Source organism: Quercus robur, chromosome 7 (assembly GCF_932294415.1).
Source record: "Quercus robur chromosome 7, dhQueRobu3.1, whole genome shotgun sequence".
In the NCBI taxonomy this organism is placed as follows: domain Eukaryota; kingdom Viridiplantae; phylum Streptophyta; class Magnoliopsida; order Fagales; family Fagaceae; genus Quercus; species Quercus robur.
Genome location: NC_065540.1, coordinates 39,959,093 through 39,978,309, shown reverse-complemented (window position 1 = coordinate 39,978,309; position 19,217 = coordinate 39,959,093). Strand labels below are relative to the sequence as shown.

Below are 19,217 nucleotides of genomic sequence, written 5' to 3'. Positions count from 1 at the left end.
AAAAGAAAGGTACATACATTTTTGCGAAGCAGTAAAAGGAAAAAAAAAAAAAAAACACCACAATGAGAGTAGAAAGGTGTATACAAATACAAAAAAAAACTGGTGGCTTTGAAAAATGGGAAAAAGTAGACAGAGGAAAAGGACAGATGAAGTTAGATTGGAATGGTCTGAACGTCACGCTTCTTCTTCTAAGTTCTATGGTTCCATTCTCTCTCTTACAAAAAAAAAAAAAAAAAAAAGAATACCAAAAAAATAAAAGAGCTCAAAATTCAAGGTGGGTCTGTTTGAAATATGTGAGAGAGAGAGAGAGAGAGAGAGAGAAGTTGTTGTATAAAATACTGTATTCTTGAGTATACGATCAAAAAGTCAAAGTAAGTTATTAGAGGAGTAGTATTTATCTGCAAGAAAGGCTCGCTGGTTAGGGTTTTCAGTTTTCTTTTGGGCTCCTCCCTCGTTTTCAGCTTCTGGGTGTTGCTCAAATAGTGATAAATCGGTGTTTCAAGCACTGGGTCTTTTGGATTATGTGTTGGGTTAGTGTTAGTTCTGCTTCAAGTTTTTGTTTTTTCTATGCAGTTTGTGGTGGTTTTGGTGAATTTGGTGCTGGAAGGGGTTGTTAAGGTTTAGAGGGTCTTTTGTTGTACTTTTAGTTTGTGAATTTTAAGGTTTGCGGGTTGATTCTGTTGGTTGGTTCGATTTTGGATTTGGGTTTGAGTTTTAGCTTTTGTTTGTTTGGTAAAAGTTGCATCTTTGCTCTTATGGTATGGAATAGAAGGTGATGAAGTGGTAGTTCGACTTGGCTTGAGAAGCTACTTGTACTATAGTCTGTGATTTTGGAGTTCCTGGTTAGTTTGATTTTGTAAAGGGGTTTAAGATTTTTGGGTTTTGTTTTGAGGGGGTTAAGGTGGTGAATTTGATGATCATGGTGATGGTGATTCATGGGTAGTAGAACAGTGAAGATTGGAACAGAAGATGCTAATAAAGTTGTGACCGGGATGCCGAGCTTCGTTCCTGCTATACCCACGTCTAATTCCCTGTAAATTTCCTTCTGTTACTCTTTGTTAGTACACCTCTGATTTGAATTTTACTGTTAAATTTCATTGGCTGTAAAGTTTCATTGGTTTTTAATGCCTCATCTAAGTTCTTGTTTTTTTTAATACAAGTTTCTGGGATAGTTTACAAGCTTTGTTTTAATACTGGTGATGAAATGAATTTTGCTACTATAATGTAACTTTGGTTGATTAATTAGAGAAATTCTTGTTTGCTGCTGAGATTTAGAAATTATGTTGCTGAGGAAGTATAGGAGAAGAAAAAGAAATTTAGAATAAGATTTTTAATTGTGTTATTAAATGGGATATGAGGTGACAATGCTCCGTCAATGCCATTCTGCTATTTGGTTTTGTTGTGATGAGTTCACTCTTTTTCCTTTTTATTTTTTTCCTGATGATGAGAAACAGAATAAAATATAAGATTATGAAGTTTTGTTTTACTGTTATTATTTCTAATGATGCCTTAAGAGACTTGTGGGAACGTTTTCTAATAGAGTAGGAATATGTTTTGTTTAAAATTAATAAAAAATGTGGGGAAAAGTGTGGGGATTTCAATCAATGGTTGTGCGATTATATGTGAACAGGGAAAAAAAATAGAGTAAAATTTGCTAAATTTGATTATTTCCCTAGTATACGAACACAACTATTTCATAGTTTACGTGTTTTATCAGAGATCATCCTAGTGCTAAGGTGTCGTCTCACTATTCATGTAGGTGTACACTTTCCTTTCCAGATTATTTCCTTTTCACAATGTGTCTTCTACAAATTAGTATGAGATTAAAATTTGGAAGTTCATTTCTTAATTTGGGTATAATAGGATATTGAAAGTGTGATCAAATATTTGGTTGATAAGGATTAGCATATCAAGATTGATGAATTGAGTCATTAGTAATCATTCAATAGTAATTGTCTATACTGTGGTGATTTTATGGGAGTGAAAATTATGTTTGAAAATTCAATTATGCTTTGAACATATAGAGGCTTTATATGGATGTGTATCTTTGTGGATGAATTTGTTGAATTCTTAGCATACTTTTAGCTTTTAGTACCTGGCTAGGGAATATGGATTATATTACTTTTTATGGTTCTTATTTTTTTTCTTTGTTATTACGGTTGGTTTTGATGATATTGTGGCTTTCAGTGGCACAGAAGGAAACGCCATCGGTTCTTCTCGAATTTCAGAATTCGGAACTTTTGAGCAATCACTTGGATTTCGCATAGAGGATGCTGTTGACCTAAGTAGAAGTATGTGGCTAAAATTCAATCTTTGACCAAATTTGATTAATCTTGTTGTGGTTCTTTCAATTACCACTCATACAATGTTTCTTTTCTTTCATCCTTTTTTTTTTGCTTTAACTTGAATAAGTGCAGAACAAATATGCCTTGCTAAAGTCTTTAGTAGAAAGCATTGTTTCCAATCTCTCCTTATTTTCCATGTAGCATGAGAAACTCATGTATTGTCCTAAAATGTTTATATTGTCTGTTGTAAATAAGCTTATAGATATAAATTGCCTGATGCTTTTCCTCATAACTATGTACTTAACCCAATAACCATGTCCACAAATTGCTATGACCTTATATCCTGGTGTTGTAGGATGATTATTGTGGATCAATTCATTTGTAATTATTTTGACATATGCTCAGAAATATTGCCTTAAGGGTTCATTTTGACCTTCTGCATAAATCTTTCTTATTAATCTTTTCTTAGACTTCCCCGGAAGTATGAGCTTGAAAAGGCATAATTTCAGGAAGTACTGGAATTACAATCACAGAAAATGCCGTTCCATGGTTTATGAGTTGCTTGGATTGCAATTTGGTCATGCATGTAATAGTTTGTATTATGAATCTTAAGGGTTGTTTGTGAAATATACTAACATGATTTATATAATATTAGGATTCATATCTCTCATGTTGAATGTCACATGCTTCTTAACCATCTTCTCTCCCTATTTGATAATTTTATTGGCTTTTAGATCCTCTATATAACCAGATGAAGTCAAGTAGCCAGACCCTAGGTACAGAAGTTCAATTTGCCACTTTAAATAAGGTAATTATTTCAATTTCCGTAACAGTTACTTGCTTCAAGTTCAATAAAATTAATACTAAACACTTGTTTTTCTATTCTTCTTTCTCCTGCATTGTGGAATTTAGTCACTTGCATCTTCAGATATAAATCTATCTGCTGCTATTGTGGGGTCTCAGACTTTATCACTACAAAAAGAATCACAATCAAATCTAGTTTCTACATCTGGTGGCCATCGTGAGAACTGGGGGGAGTCCACGATGGCAGAAGGAAGCCCCAGGACTGATACCTCAACAGATGACACGGATGACAAGAATCAAAGGGTGATGTCTCTTTCATTGTTGATTCATCTTATTCAGCTTTCTGTAAATCATGTCATCTATAAATACCTTGTAGTAAAGCTGCTATGTAGTAAATTGATGCTAAAAAGTAATATGCCATTTCATTAGATCCATATGATAATAATTCTTTAATGAGAACTATCTTTGGTTTTGAAAAGATAGGAAAATTGCATATAAGAACCTTCTTTTTCATTGGAAAGCTTGGCTGTTCTTTGGCAGTGACTTTAAGTTTGTGCCTTCCTTGTCTTTGTGCAGCATGAAAGGGGTCAATTGGCTGCTGTTGCGGTTTCTGATTCCAGTGACAAATCAAAAGAGAAATCAGGGGATCAAAAGGTAATATGATTTAAACAATGTATATTCAGATGATTTCAGATCAATATGATTTAAACAATATGTATTCAGAAAATTTCAAATCAAAATTTTGCAGACTTTACGCCGGCTTGCTCAAAATCGTGAAGCCGCCAGGAAAAGCCGATTAAGGAAAAAAGTAGGCCCTTTTGTGTCCTCCATTCTTTTCTCTTCATGAACATTGTTGTCATTGTTATATCTGTGCTTTCAATTATAATTGCTGCATATGCTGGAATGCAGGCTGCTTCATTTTATAATAGTTTGTGTATAAGATGCAACAACTTGTTTTTACTTAAATTTTTAGGCATATGTGCAACAACTTGAGAGTAGCCGCCTAAAGCTAACTCAACTAGAGCAAGAGCTCCAGCGAGCCCGCCAGCAGGTTTGACAATGTTATCCTCAATTAAGTGCAGTACTCCTTTTATCCTTTTGACATTTCAATGTGATGGCTTGGGACATTGTTCTTATATTTCTAATAATATTTTTTCTTCAAGGGCATATTCATTTCAAGCTCAGGAGACCAATCCCATTCAATGAGCGGAAATGGTATCTAAACTTCTTTTTCCTTTTGATTCTTTATGGATTGTGTGCATTGATTTGGAAAATTGATCACAGAATTAATGTCTCTAAAAACTTTAGAATCATATTCTTATTATTTTGCGCGTTAAGGTCCTTAAAAATGTATCCATGTAGTTGTAGCTGAAATATGTGAGTTACTGAGTTTTATGATAAAATTAGCTTAAATTCTTAGGCTGTGTTTGGTTCGTGTAAAAGCATTTTCGGAAAAGATCCATTTTCCGGAAATGCTATTTTCTGGAAAGGAAAATGTTTTCATGTGTTTGGTTGCATTTCAAAAAATTTGTCGAAAAATATTTTCTGGTGTTTGGTTGTGTTATTGAGAATACCATAGAAAACACATTTTCTATTTGTTGCTCACATTTTCTCGGTTGCCAAACGAATATATAATATCATTCATTCCTCAATACAGAAACACAAACAAAACCCAGAAAAAAAAAATCATCAAATCCGGTCAAATTCGGTCACATTTTCTCACAGTTTCTCGGTTGCCAAACAAATATGTAATATCATTCCTCAATCCAGAAATACAAATAAAACCCAGAAAAAAAAAATTCATAATCCGGTCGCGATTGGGTTCGACGAGAGGCGATTGGGTTTGATGAGAGGCGAGATCGCACGGCGGAGGCGAAGGCGAGATCGCGCGGCGCGGTGTTGCGATCGCAATTGGCGGGGTGCTGCGATCGTGATCGGTGCGAAGGTAAGATCGCGATCGGGGATGACGAATCTGGGTCGAGGACGATCGGTTTTGGGGTGCGACGAGAACGATCGGTTTTGGGTGGATCGGTGCTAGGATGCGACGATCTTGCCGGTGGTGCGATCAGCACAACGAACGAGCTCGGTCTTGGGTTTTTTGGGTTTGTCAGAGTCGGTTTCTGGGTTCGTCGAAGTCGGGCTCTTCTGGGTTTTCTGGGTTCTTCCTCTATCTCTCTCTGCGCGCGGGCTCTTCTTCGTCTCTCCCTCTCACTCAGCTCTCTCTCTGTTTTCTGGAAAATAGTATTTGAAGGTAAAATAAAAACGGAAATCAATTTACACCCTCATCATAGGACAACTGAAATGCATTTCCGGAAAATGCATTTTCCATGCACAACCAAACACTCGTAAATACGGAAAAGCATTTCCGGAAGTGATTTACACCCAAAACAAACACAGCCTTAGTTGCGTAGGCAAGCTCAATTTGGTGTGGACACCTCAAGTGGATTGCTTATCTTAACCTATCAAGGGTTTTAAACGTGCCAAGGTGTTTTTGTAGCTCATTCATGTTTCTTTGCTAAACTACATGACAACTCAACCCTGCATTGAACCTTTTTTCATTTTTTATTTTTATAAATCTAATAGTTTGCTGGCTTGCCTACTTGAAATCAACTTGACATGTAGATTCATTTATGTTGGACCTAGTTGGGGTGCGCTCCAAAGGCTGAAAGTTGGAGAACTAATTCTATCCCCGGGAAATTCTCTAAACATCCATCTTGATGTCGTTGTGTTTGTCTTTTGATGCAAGAAGCACCAAAATAAATTCAGTATTTATTTTTGAATTTTTAACTAATTTTTTATTTTTTGAATTTGAATTTGGTCTTTATTGTGATTTTGAACTAGTTTTTTTCCCCCTTAACTAGTCAGGGGTGAATGCCCCTAGGTTGCTTGGTAACTGGTTTTGGCAGGTGGGGTTAGTTGCTTGTAGGTTTTACCAATAGTTCCCTATGTTGTCGAGTATATATATATATATATATATATATATATAGAATTTGATCTTTTTTGTTATTGAGGATATTATGGGTTTTAATTGTGGCATGATTAGAATTTAGCCCTATTAAAGTTGTGGCTTTTGTAATTGCGTAAGCGGTACAATCTGAAAAGAATTTTTATGATTAGAGAATGTTTTCTCTTTGTTTGGTGGTGATGCCTAGGGTTTTTAGGCAGATTCTAGATGGTGAAGCGTAGGTTTTTTCCTTTTTTCATTATCTTTTTCCCTTTATCTCTATTTTTCCATCTCGTCCTACATCATCTTTCTTTCATGACCTTCATGGGTTACTCAACTGCAGTCTTTTTGAATTTGAACTCTTTTTCTGGCATATTTAGTGACTATTTCTCCCTCAAACGTAGATACAAAATAGAGAAAGCTTAGTTGTTAAAGTTTTTATAAATAGTTAATTAAACTTGAATTGATCTTATGAATCCTTTATGATCATTGAATCATGGGAAAACATTGTGTTATGTATAGGTCAGTTTTTTAGAGGATATTCCAATTAATTCTCTACATTAGTTGTTTTTTCAATTTCTAGTTTTGTTTTGGGCTTTGGGCTTTAAATTATGAACTTTTAATGTGAGATACTTAGTTTTTGGGGGTAAGTAATGCTAAATGCTTTCCAAATCATGGCCATCTCTATTTGCTCACTGTCTTTGATCTAATGGTAGCACAGGTTTCTTTTTAGTATCCATTCCTTGTTTTTATTATTTTTTGATGTAGGTTTTTGGTTTAGGTCTATATGGGGCTGATTCATAAAAAAAAAGGTTCTACATGGGGCTGTAGTTTGGCTCTTACGCTTATAGTGTCATGTCCTAGAGATAAATGGAGCACCCTGAAGTTTGGCTCTTACACTTTATGAGCCTACGGTACTGCTGCAAGTGGACTGAAGCTGTGTTATCAAAAATGACGCAGGACAATCAGAACAAAATTAAATAACATAAAAATAAAGGGGTATGACCTAGGAGTCAGCACCTAGGCCTAGCTTGGAGTTAGCACCAAGCAGGAAAACCACTAGGAGTCAACATCTAGGGTGGAACTGGGGTCAGCACCAGACCAAAAAGGCCAAAGGGCCATTTTTTTTTTTAATCCATTGAAACATAACTATCTCCAAGAGGAGTACAATAGTTTGCTTATATAGGCAAAACTAAACCCTAATTCTAATTGGCAAAATTGTTGTATTACAAAAATAACCTTGCTTCCAAATACTAATAGCCTAATAAACTTCTAGGACCTAAAACATACAAATATATTTGACTGGAAAAGATAAATAAGACTAAATTAAAATAAAAATCTCCTTGTGTTTCCTGCATCACCACTCCTCCCCATGATGCCAATAACCCGTTAATATAAGACTAAAGTACACTTTTGGCTCTTAAATTTGGGGGCTGTCTTCATTTTTTATGTTTCAAAATTTTCATTTTCATTAATTGCTAAGGTGAAAATAGAAAACTACATTAAATGTGGAGGGTCAAACTGAAAATTTGGAACTTTAAAGGCCAATATGAAAATGATTCAAACATGAAGTGGTAAAATGTAATTAACCTCAAATTTTAAGGAAGGCATCCATTAAAATCACACATAAAAGGATCTCCTTGATGTTGGCTCCGTAAACTGGCAAAGAATCCACTAGGACTACCATCAACAAGAATAGAGAATCTAATAATAAATGCTAAAGTAGATCCACCTTCTCCCTTGGGCCCAAAAACCACATCATTCCAACATGTATAAGAAATTTCTAACTTGACATGGTTGTATGCTTCTCCAAGGTCCAATTTACATAATATTTTGGAATACTAGATGTTAGTCTACTATATACACATTTATGTGTGATAAGAATAGAGTCCCAAATTTCTCTCGTTTTATAATAAATGCATTTTGTGATTTGAGTCAAATGACTTGGAATATAATTCTTGTTGCGTTTTATTAATAATAATGGTTATGTTACATGTTTTTTACCTATATAAAAAAAACAATGGTTATGTTACATGTTTTGTGTAATTCTTAACTTCAATGTAAAATTTTAAATTGTGGTTAGATATCAAAATCTAGTATATACAAGACAGTCCCTAAAAAAAGGTATGTAAGATGGGTTGTGTTCTTGGACCCAACTTGAACAGGCCACCTACAAACTGTTATTGGCTCTTTCCATATGCATAAATTCCAATGAGGAGGTATTTACTGACAAGTTTGTGCCTGAAGGCAAGTATCCTTCAGCATTTTCTGGCTTTCACTAAGGTGTACATAAATAGTATCTAGGGTTGGGTGGTGGTTATGGAATTTTTGTTAATTATTTGTTTGCATTGGCTTTTCTGACTAAGAACTTTATGGTGCAGTAATTATTAAAAAAAAAAAAACTCAGATTATAGTTCCATGAAGCAGATCTTTTATGGTTAAAATTTGTCTTCTTGATTGCGTGTTCTATAGGTGCCTTGGCATTTGATGTAGAGTATGCACGGTGGCTTGAGGAGCATAACAGGCATATAAGTGAGCTCAGGGCTGCAGTCAACTCGCATGCTGGCGACACGGAGCTTCGCACTATAGTTGACAATGTTACAGCACAGTTTGATGACATTTTCAGGCTGAAAGGAATTGCAGCAAAGGCTGATGTTTTCCACATATTATCAGGAATGTGGAAGACTCCAGCGGAGCGGTGTTTTATGTGGATTGGTGGCTTCCGGTCATCTGAACTCCTCAAGGTCAGTTTCCTTTTCATAATTTCTATGTCCTCATCTGTTGTAGTTGATTTTGTGATAAAGTGGGAGAAGAATATGTTTGACACAATTATCATGTTTTCTGTAGCCTTGTAATGTGATAAAGTGGGAGAGAATATGCTTACACAACTATGTTTTCTTAAAAATAACTGAGCATTGCTTGTGTGTGCAATTGATGTAATGCTGTATGTATAATTTGGATAGCACAAATGGTTTCTAAGCTTCACACAAACACACAATAGGACTGACATTCCTTCATGGGATTGGAACTGATATCGCTCCACCACTTGTTTAGGGGGCAAGAGATGCCATATTGGTCCAAATACCATTCGCTTCCCAGCTTGAGAATATAAGTCATTTTTGGTAGAAATAAGAACTATATAAGTATAAAACTTGATGTTCTGAACTGCGGGCAAATATGAATTGGAAGATCACTAGTTTGTACATAAGAATATAAAGCATATATGTGTGAGCTCATGATGTGGGATTTTATCTTTTAACTTAGTTTTATTAACTTTTAGAATTCAATTGTTTTTTATTGGTAAGTTGGCTCTTATATCAGTTCTTCTTATTTAATTAGCTTATTAGTATTTTGTTTAATTTCTTAGAGTTGAAGTCATATTTTGTAATTCGGTAATTGGGTTTCCGTAAGTCAATTGGATTTAGTTAAGTTATAGTAGTCTATATAATCACACTATTGTACTCCAAAGTTTACAGTTTGGCTTTATTAGTAAAATTTCCTTGGGAATTCTTTTAAATGGTCTAGTGTTTCCTCCAATCAACCTTAGGTGTTGACTCGTAGGTTTTCTTTCTTGCTTGGTCTCAACTCCAAACATTTTTTTGGCCCAATTATCAATCAAAAGATTTATCTTGTATGAATCGCTATTGGTTTGATATCAATAATGGTATTTGTTTCAGTCTGATAAGGATTCAGATATATCTGCTATTGAAAATTCATTAATGGTCCATTTTGACTTGATATAACCCTAACGTATAACATATTATTGATATATATAGGTCTACATACAGTTTACTCTCTTGCCCCTAGTTTTATGCTCATAACAAAGATAAAACAGGAATGCTACTACATATTTGATTGGCTGTTTGTCCACATAATCAACAATGTCAAGTTTTGCGAAAGCCTACTCACACCAGTGGTTCAATCAGAAATCTTATGGTGCTGTCCCTCCTTTAGTCTTTGAGCCAAGCATTTCTGACAAAAGCTTGTTGGAAAAGTCAAGGCTAGGATGTTCTATCGTGACTGCTAGCCAGGCTGAGTAGTTGCGACCTGTCAGAAGCCTTCCCCCTTGCACAATGCCGTTAGTCAGAGCCCTGATTAATGCTTGGTCTGAGAATTGAGAGCCTCACACCAATCTATTTGGACAACTACTGAGCAATCTTATTGATTTGCAAGCTTCCTTTAATTGTCAGTAAAAGAAGAGAAAAAAGAGGGTTTTTGAAGGCCCGAAGCCGTATGGTTTGAATTTTGGAGTACAGGCCCAATTGACATGTGGTCTGACCCACGAAGTTAAACAGTGGGCTCTTCCTGGGTATTTAGACAATACAAAGCCAGTAACTTGTGAAGTGCAAGCCATGCACTGCAATAGCGAGTCCATGGTCTTAAAAACCAGTACGGTCAAAGAACTGTTTTTGATCTCGGTTTCTGGTTTTTAAAACTATGAGCGAGTCTGTAGCATAGTTCATGAAGTCTAAGTTCTTGTTTCAATTATTTATTGAAATTTTATTCTACTGAATCATGGTGATATTAGAGGCAACTATGTTTGGTGGTTATCAAGACCCAAGGATTTTCAACATTTGGTTACATGAGATAGACCAATTCTTTAAACCAGAAGGTTTATTAGATAAGGTTTGCCAAGATGAAACTCATCGGTCGAGCTATGTATTAATAAAAAGATAGTGAGAACCTTTGTCTTATATTGTACAAGCCTGCCATTATTGAGTGGAAAGAAATGAAGGAAAAAAAAAAATCAAAGAGGAATATCTGGCTCAATACTATTGGAAGAAATATCTATCACAATCTCATCAGGATGATTTTTCTAGTTTGAGAGATGGTCTAAGGTAAGGGAACAAACAACGAGTACCAATCTCACAGCCTCTGGTCTTAAGCCTAACTACTCTAGGACAGTTTGCCATAGAGCCAACCTTAGCAAATCTAGCAAATGCTTAAGACTTGTCCGTGTTGAAAGAGAAGTTCAAGCACTGACAACTATTGCTTCAAAATTTGTGGAGCAAGAGTAACGCATTGTAAATAGCAGGGGTGACATATTTGAATAGTGTGTAGCAGGTTTAATTCAGTCTATTGAAGAGTCAAATATGTTGCTTACCCTAGGTGCCGACTCCTAGGATTTTTACCTTTTCTTTGTTTCTTAATTGCAATTTTCTCTAGTGTTTTATCCTACGATAGCTTAAGAATCTATAATCTATAATATATTATAAAAAACTAAAGACGCTTTACTTTTTGTTGACCTTCTATATTTTTCCATATAAACTTTTTAGGTCTCACAATTTTACACGTCATAATTCTCATGTATATATTTTTAATTGAATTAATTATATATTTAAACTCTCCACTAAAATCTTGCCATATTATATTTTCTATAAATGTTAGAATATATAGTTCTATATACTATGATAATAAATGCCTAATATTGAGATATGTATTTCCATATTTAAAAAAAAATAACTATCATAATTATCAAATTTCATATTTAGATTAAAAAAATGAAAAAAAAAATATTATGTTACTTTTTTGTGCATTGCACGAGTTACCGACTAGTTTAATGATATGTCCATACTGTTGCAGAAATAAGAAAAGAAAAATAAAAAGTATACATTTTAATTGAATCTATAAAACATAAAAGACAATCCGCAAAGAACACCTGCAAGTAATAAAAATGTTATGTTAAAACCAGGATGGAGATGTGCAAATGAAGGTAGTGAAATAATAGATAAATAAACCCTTATCCTCCTGTTGTGAACAAACACTGTAACTATTGTGTGCAAATGAAAATTCAGCTTGAAGCTTTGAGAGCACTTTGTAACTCTAGAATTTATTTTTATTTTTATTTTTATAGGTAAGAAATTTCTATTTTTGTATTGGAGGCATATGGTTAAAGACATGTAGCGCTTTCTAATAGGATACTAAAGGTCTCCCTTATTGTTTAATTTTGGATACTATCCTAGCAACTTGCTCTCCCAATCCATATCACACCTTCCTTCCAAACTCAATTTGTTTTGAAACTTCCAAACAAGTTGTCTTGAAGCTTTCACATTGAGTTTGAAGTGAGACAATAAAGATATAAAAGTTAAAGTCCAATATATTATTCTTGCCAAGGTTCATTGTATAATCCTAGTCCAAGTTCATTGTACTAGGAATCTTGATACTACTTGTAATCCTAATCCTTGTCCCAGTTCATTGTAACCTAGGGTTAGTCCTAAACTTGGCCTACTATATATATTATTCAATGGGTTCATAGTAACACATAGAGAGCTCAGTAATAGTGGGTTCCAGTTATCTTAAGTGATAAAGCCTTTTATCATTGAGTAAGAGATTTGGGGTTTGAACCCTGTTTACCCCAAAAAACATGAAGATAAAGGGCAATAATCATTAGCGAAGACCATAGATTTGAAAGTACTTACCTCTTCTAAAAAACCATAGAGCTCAGTAATAATTATGTAGTCATTTTGGGCCTTTTTGCTGTGGATGTAGGTCTCTAAGGTTGAATTGTGTTAATTCCATATATTCTTTCTTCTTAACCTAATTTGTTTTTTATTCTAACATGATATAAGAGTTGGGTCTCTACTTTTTCTAACATAGCATCAAAGGCGCAATGCTATATTTTGCTTTTTCTAACAGGTTAAAAGAAGTTGAAAAAAAATAATATTACCTCTGTCCCAAATTGTTGGTCGTGTTTAGAAAATCCAACTTTTTTGGAGAACATTATTTATTGTCTTGTCTCTTAATTAAAAAGAAAAGTTTCCAAATTTGCCCTTAAACAAAGTTCTCAAAAAAAAAAAAAAAAAAAAAAATTGTTTAAAGTGCTTGTGCTTGGTGGGGCATAATAGGAAACTTGGTAAATTAATGACTTTGAAACAGGAAAATTTTTTGGGACATCTCAAAATGGAAAACAAGACCAACAATTTGGGATGGATGGAGTAATAATTTGAACTTGGGAGTGTAGAAGGCTGATAGAATTGCTTTACAATTTTAAATTCTCTTTTTTTGTCTACAAGCCTGGCTATTGGAAGGAGCATGGTGGGAGGAGCATATTGGGACCTAATTTGTGATGGTGCACTAGTACTGAGCAATTAATTGCTAGAATCTAACAATATTCAATCTAGAGTTGAATGAACTAATCTCTAATTGTGTATGAGACATCTACTTGACATTTCTTCACCATAAATATTGATAAACTTCCACTTATCTAAAAACCTTAAGCTGTTAGGAAATGATGGATTTAATTACTTAAATTATTATTGTAACACTCCATCTCACATGTGGGTCCATATTTTCACTTAATAACTAGGGCCTATGTGGGACTTTTAACTTTTAAGTGGGAAGTAGAGTGAAAACAAGGTTCAAACTTAGGACCTCCTGCTCTTATAGTATGACACACTACCATTTATCCCAAAAGTTTAAACTAAGTAAATGATGAATCTAGTCACTTAATCATTTTTCTAACATAGATGGCATTCATAGGGGAAGATGCACTAGACACATACATATATAATGAAGGATGTCTACCGATATCCCACCTCCCCCAACAACACACACCAACCCCCCCCTCTCCCTCTCTCCTTTTTTGTTTTTGTTTTTGTTTTGCTCCACCCAATTTGTTTTTCCTTGATTGTGTTAAGTTGGCGACATGAAAAACTACATGGGTGTATATGTGCATGTCCAAGATATTCAACATGGAAGTAAGGACTATATTATCTACTTTCTTATGTTTATAGTAAGCCTTCTGATTTTCTTATCATTTTGCTGTTCTGATTTCAACATTGTCTTTCTTCTTCATCATGCATTTTCGTAAAGGATGTATTGTAGATGATGTGACAAAAAAAAAAGCACTTTTGGGACATTCTGATTTAATGTGTCAAAATTAAAATATTTAACACCTTGTTTTTATCTTGGCAGCACTTATTTTTACTTTATTTTTAAAAATTCATTTTGTAACTTTTTTTGACTGAATTGCCAATGGTGCAGCTTCTTGTGAATCAATTGGAGCCTTTAACTGAGCAACAATTGGTAGGCATCTACAACTTGCAACAGTCATCCCAGCAGGCTGAAGATGCTCTGTCACAAGGCATGGAGGCATTGCAACAATCCCTGGCTGAGACATTGGCCAATGGCTCACCTGGCCCATCAGGATCATCTGGGAATGTGGCAAACTATATGGGTCAAATGGCCATGGCCATGGGAAAGCTTGGAACACTTGAGGGTTTCCTTCGCCAGGTAATTTTCTATTATGGTTTGATCCCATTTATTTTTTTCCCATTATGGTTCATGCACTCATTGCTAGGAAGGAAAGATGATGAAATGAAACTCAATCTTAAAACAAGCTAGATTTGAAGTGGTAGGATAATCCTTACATATGGTAGAAAATTGCTTCTTGGCATTGCTTTAAAATGCTTTAGCTACTTTGATATTTTCAGTAAAATAGTAGGAAATCTGTAAGTCTAATTGTTTTGAGGAATGTACGCCTTGCACAATTATAAAATTTTAATTTATGTTCCTTGGTCCATAATTAGCCAGTTTGTGTTTCCATAGCATAAGGATTAGTGTTCCCAGATCTGCACTTTTCTGAATGATTGAATACTTTGGTATGTTTTCAGGTATTTGGAACATGAGGACTAAACCAAATCCTTCATGTAAATGTTGTATTTGTATATGTTCTTCAAAGCATTATGCATTTAATCTTGCTTGGGAATTTTCATGGAGGGTGGGGGGAGTCTGCAAAAAAGAAAAGAGTCTGATTACTTTTCATTAACTTCCTATTATTATTATTATTGTTATTTTTAGATTTCTGCAAAATCTGTCCTCTTGCTAGGTGAAGCAAATCAAACATTTAAAAGGATTAGTGCTAGTTTTGATGCAACTTGTACATAACTTTGGCTTCTTTCCCTTTTTTGAAAATTACCAGGCTGATAATTTGCGTCAACAAACACTGCAACAAATGCACCGTATATTGACAACCAGGCAATCAGCTCGTGCTCTTCTTGCAATAAATGACTATTTCTCTCGTCTTCGAGCCCTTAGTTCCCTCTGGCTTGCGCGGCCACGGGAATGAGAAGCACAAAATTGTCCTGATGAAGTTCTTTTTGAAGACTGACCCAATCCTATCAAATGATCATTAAGCATAGAGTTCATAAAGGATCAGTCATATGATTCACCATTCAGTGGATTTGCTGTTGATCTTTAACCCTAAATTCATTTGGGATTGGGTTGTCATGCATTAGTCACATTGATCATCAAATTGAAAGTTGCAGATCTCTTTGTTGTTGATATCGTCTCCATCTGCACTTCTAGTGTCACATATGTTTACCTAGGTCGTTTATTCTCATTTCTTATGTTTAAACTATAGGTCCAATAATCTGATTATGATAGCTGTTTAATAGAACCAGGAAGGAAAATAGGATAGTATTTGTAATGTAGGTTACAGTAATTGATTTGTATACCAGAATCAGATTATATATTGGTGAAGGAGCTTTTTTTTTTTTTTTTTTTTTTTGGTGTTTGGATTTTCTTTATTCATATTCAGCATGTGAATATGTTGCTGTGCACAATTTCATTGGCAATGATAATTTCGTAGGTTGGTTGTATCGTTTGGTTTTAGTGGAAAGTCAATTTTTTATGCTGAAATGTTCTGGGGAAGTTTGGCTATAGTTGGGTTTCATCAAATTTATTTAATGCTTTCCTGTATAAAGAAATGTACAATAGCTTATGTTACGACTTACAACCACATTCTGTTGGTTTTTTATTCTGGCTTAAATTAGTTAGAGAAGAAAAAAGAACTTTTATGTAAATCCTCAATAGTATTATTTTCATTGCGTCAAAAAAAAGAAAAAAAAAAAAGAGCCTAAATGTCTGGGCATGGAAATATATGAAAGGCATAACAGAAAAACGAAAAGAAAGGAATGTAAAATATTGGTCCTATTAAATATAACTTCTTTCGTGTTCAAATAAACCTAGTAATTATCACATTATCAAGAAGATAAACTGGTGTGAATGTGAGTGTATTTACTTGAGCATACGTAGAGCTAATAAACACACAAGTTTTTCAAATCTGGAGTCTCATGGATAAAAGATTGAACATAAACAAAAACAAGAGTATTATCACACAATGTGCTCTCAGAATACATATACAAATAGCATAAGATAGATCCGGCTAGTTATATAACAAAAAGAACACAATATAAGGCCCTGTTGGGAATGAGCATAGCTTTAGATGTGCTTCTGTGAAACTGCTTCCTTCTTCATATATCCAGCGTCATAGTCTCTTACTAACTTGAGGTTGAATATTATGCAGTTGATACAACCTGTTATCATATAAATGTAATTGAGAAATTAGATTTATAGTGACTTAAATGAGACTATTTTCATTACTTTTACACTTCTATATATGATAAGGAAAAGGGAAGCTAAAACTATAGTGATTTTGATTAGTACACTGTTTTAAAGATTTTAACTTAATTTCTAGAATGTGATGTTTTGTTCTTATTATATAAGTATAAAATTAGAGCAAAATTAACAATATTACGTTATACCAAATATGATTTTCTATATTTTATAGAACTATCATTAAAATACTCTGAAAAGGGGATATAAAGGTCTCAGAGAAGCCAAAAACATGAGAATGAAAACCATTAGCTCACAAGAAGTTAGTGCACAAGTAATTGTCTAATAATTAACGATATATGTATCTTTATTTTGAGCAAGATGCATTGTTTTATTGGACTCATTGTTCATTAAATACCTTTTTTTAATTGCCAACTGTGTATGGTAAATAGATTAGTTTCAATTGTCCAAGAACTCGGTAATTAGAGTCAAGTTGCATTGTGATTGAGTCTTTTTTTTTTTTTTTGCAAGTGTGCTGAGGATGGTTAAGAGATTTAGTTGGTAATAAGTATAAACATAAGGGCAATTGAATACTTTTGGATTGAGTGGATGGTCAGAAGCTTGCTTGCAGACAATTTATATGGTGTTCGTTGTGATTCTTATTTGAGTCTTAGTCAATGGGCACCACAACACCACCAATGCATCGAGTTATGAAAACATTGGTTAGTGAAAGTTCAATAGTGTAAAACACTATATCTTGTTTAGATCCCCAATTTTAAAAACACGGCTTAATTGCTTTTACTCTAACTTATTTAAGTTTGGAACAAGAGTAAATGATACGCAATAATCGGAAATACTCTCTAAGCCATAACCACAAGCAAGCAACAACAATAATAAAGCTTAAAGAGTAAGGGAAGAGAGATGTAAATTCAAGATAATATCGAGACGTGTTATCAAAGAGGAAACCGAAGTAATTGGCGAAAAATCTCTTTGTGACCCTCTAAGTTGAAATGGTCCACTGGTAAATAAGTTGGAGTACAAGTAGGGCTATCCACGGGTTGGTTCGGGTCGGGTTTGTGCCCAACCCGGAACTGACCCGAAGGAATCGGGTGGAGAAGTTCCAGACCCGCCGCCGACCGTGAAAAGCCACCTGTTGAGTCGGATCGGACTTGGGTGGACGGCGGTTGGCTTTGATTTCGATCGAAAATACAAAGATCAAACACAAACCAAAGAATAAGACTAATGATTCAAAAGATCTACAACTACAAACCCAAAGAATAGATCAACAAACCCAAATAATAGATCCACAAACCCAAATAATAGAGAATAGAGAGATATACAAACCCAAATATACATATTAGGAGATTGTAGTTGAGAGCTTGAATCTGAGAGAGAGAGATCGACTGACTAAACTGGTGAGGGCTGGGCGATGCTAGCAATGGAGGCGAGAGATTAAGTGACTGAGAGTAGAGAGATCAAACCTAAGAGATGGAGGCGATGAGTCTAATCGGCGACGAGCAGAGATCAGCGAAGAGTCTGATCGGCGAATTGACGAAGAACAGAGGGATCGTTAGAGGAGAGAGTGAGAGTAGAAGAACTAAGTGGGTGAGTGAGTTCTAAAATTCCTTTTAACCCCTTTATAGTTCGGTCGGGTCGGGTGCTTCGGGTTTTGGAAGAAAAGACCAGCCCCCGACTTGCCGGAAACGGTTTTGAAAAGCAAGGATCCGCCATCGATCACTGGAGTAGTCAGATCGGGCGGTGGACGGTTCGGGTCCAGTCGGTTTGGCCGGGTGGGTCGGTTCTGCGGGTTGTTTGGATAACCCTAAGTACAAGGATACCAAAAAGACCCTCCAAGCTTAATCTATCCAAAGTACTTGAATCCTCTAAGCTCTAGCTATCAACGGACTTCTTGGAGTCTTGTCTTCGTTGGCTTCCTGCATCCCGCAATATTGCCTAATTGCATCCACCAAGTTTCACCAGCTTATTTTGGCAAATCCCCAATACTTCCTAAGCTCCAAACCACTCTCTATATTCTGAATAGGTGTGGGTTGTGTTTGGGTACAAATTTCCTCTCAAGGTATAATAACGGGAGAGGGAAGAAGAAGAGACTATAATGATTTCTCTCGAGGATGAGTAGCTCTCTCTAACAGGGTGGGTGGGTTGTAAAAACTTCTCTAGGGTTTTCTTCTGAATAGCCTCCTTATAATATTGTGGGTAATGAGGGTATATATAGTAGGGTAAAGAAGAGGAAATATCACACTTAAAATCTAGCTGATCAGTATATCTTGCGGGTTGGCCAAGTCGCGAGTGACTCATGAAACATATCGACTGTTGAACTTCCTTATGTGCTCCTCACATGGCCTTTTGCCGGTGTTGCAGTCCCGAGCCAGCCGCGAAATCAATTTTCTTGAGCAAGCTTCACCAACTTAGTACTAAACCCATTACAAATAAATCCCACAAAATACAAGGAAATAAATTAATGCAATTACAACACTTTTTGTCACGGAATAAAGTCAATATAAATGTTATGTGAAAAACCATAACTTAACAGTTAGGAAATCATAGCATTAGTATATGATATTGTAGTAGATCAAAAGAAAGCCACCTATCTAGATTTTGAAAATCATTGCAATTGAATCATATATAGAATCACTTTATCATTAAGCCTACATAATACAACTAGTTCTACTAATTAGCATCTTTATTTCTTAAATAAAAGAAAAGAAAAAGTGATATTTCTAAACAATGTGTGATTTCTAATTCTACCAAATTGTAGATGATTGTTGACCACGAAAATAGTTCTTAACAAGTGTTTCAAATCAATCTCCCAAAAAAAAAAAAAAAAAAAC

The 19,217-nt window shown here is 34.9% G+C and overlaps 1 protein-coding gene across 3 annotated transcripts; it reads left to right on the top strand.

Moving 5' to 3' along the window:
• The first annotated feature begins 247 nt into the window (after positions 1-247).
• Positions 248-15,632, top strand: LOC126693410 (transcription factor HBP-1b(c38)-like). Of its 3 annotated transcripts, XM_050389372.1 has the most exons (12): positions 248-1,033; positions 2,188-2,291; positions 3,020-3,093; positions 3,198-3,392; positions 3,666-3,743; positions 3,838-3,897; positions 4,063-4,140; positions 4,253-4,304; positions 8,506-8,777; positions 14,017-14,265; positions 14,646-14,681; positions 14,954-15,048. In XM_050389372.1, exons 1-11 carry the CDS (start codon positions 936-938, stop codon positions 14,658-14,660), a joined length of 1,275 nt encoding a protein of 424 aa, XP_050245329.1. In that variant the 5' UTR covers positions 248-935; the 3' UTR covers positions 14,661-14,681; positions 14,954-15,048. The 3 variants fall into 3 exon arrangements, with proteins under 3 accessions (XP_050245329.1, XP_050245328.1, XP_050245327.1); XM_050389371.1 differs by lacking the exon at positions 14,646-14,681 and having other exon boundaries at positions 251-1,033; positions 3,249-3,392; positions 14,954-15,632; XM_050389370.1 differs by lacking the exon at positions 14,646-14,681 and having other exon boundaries at positions 252-1,033; positions 14,954-15,632.
• The last annotated feature ends 3,585 nt before the right edge of the window (positions 15,633-19,217 follow it).

Bases quoted from the DNA above. Each gene is read 5' to 3' on its own strand.
- LOC126693410 (XM_050389370.1), top strand. From the start codon at position 936: ATGGGTAGTAGAACAGTGAAGATTGGAACAGAAGATGCTAATAAAGTT. The intron at 8,778-14,016 runs GTCAGTTTCCTT...CCAATGGTGCAG, and splicing joins GGTCATCTGAACTCCTCAAG to CTTCTTGTGAATCAATTGGA. The intron at 14,266-14,953 runs GTAATTTTCTAT...GAAAATTACCAG, and splicing joins TTGAGGGTTTCCTTCGCCAG to GCTGATAATTTGCGTCAACA.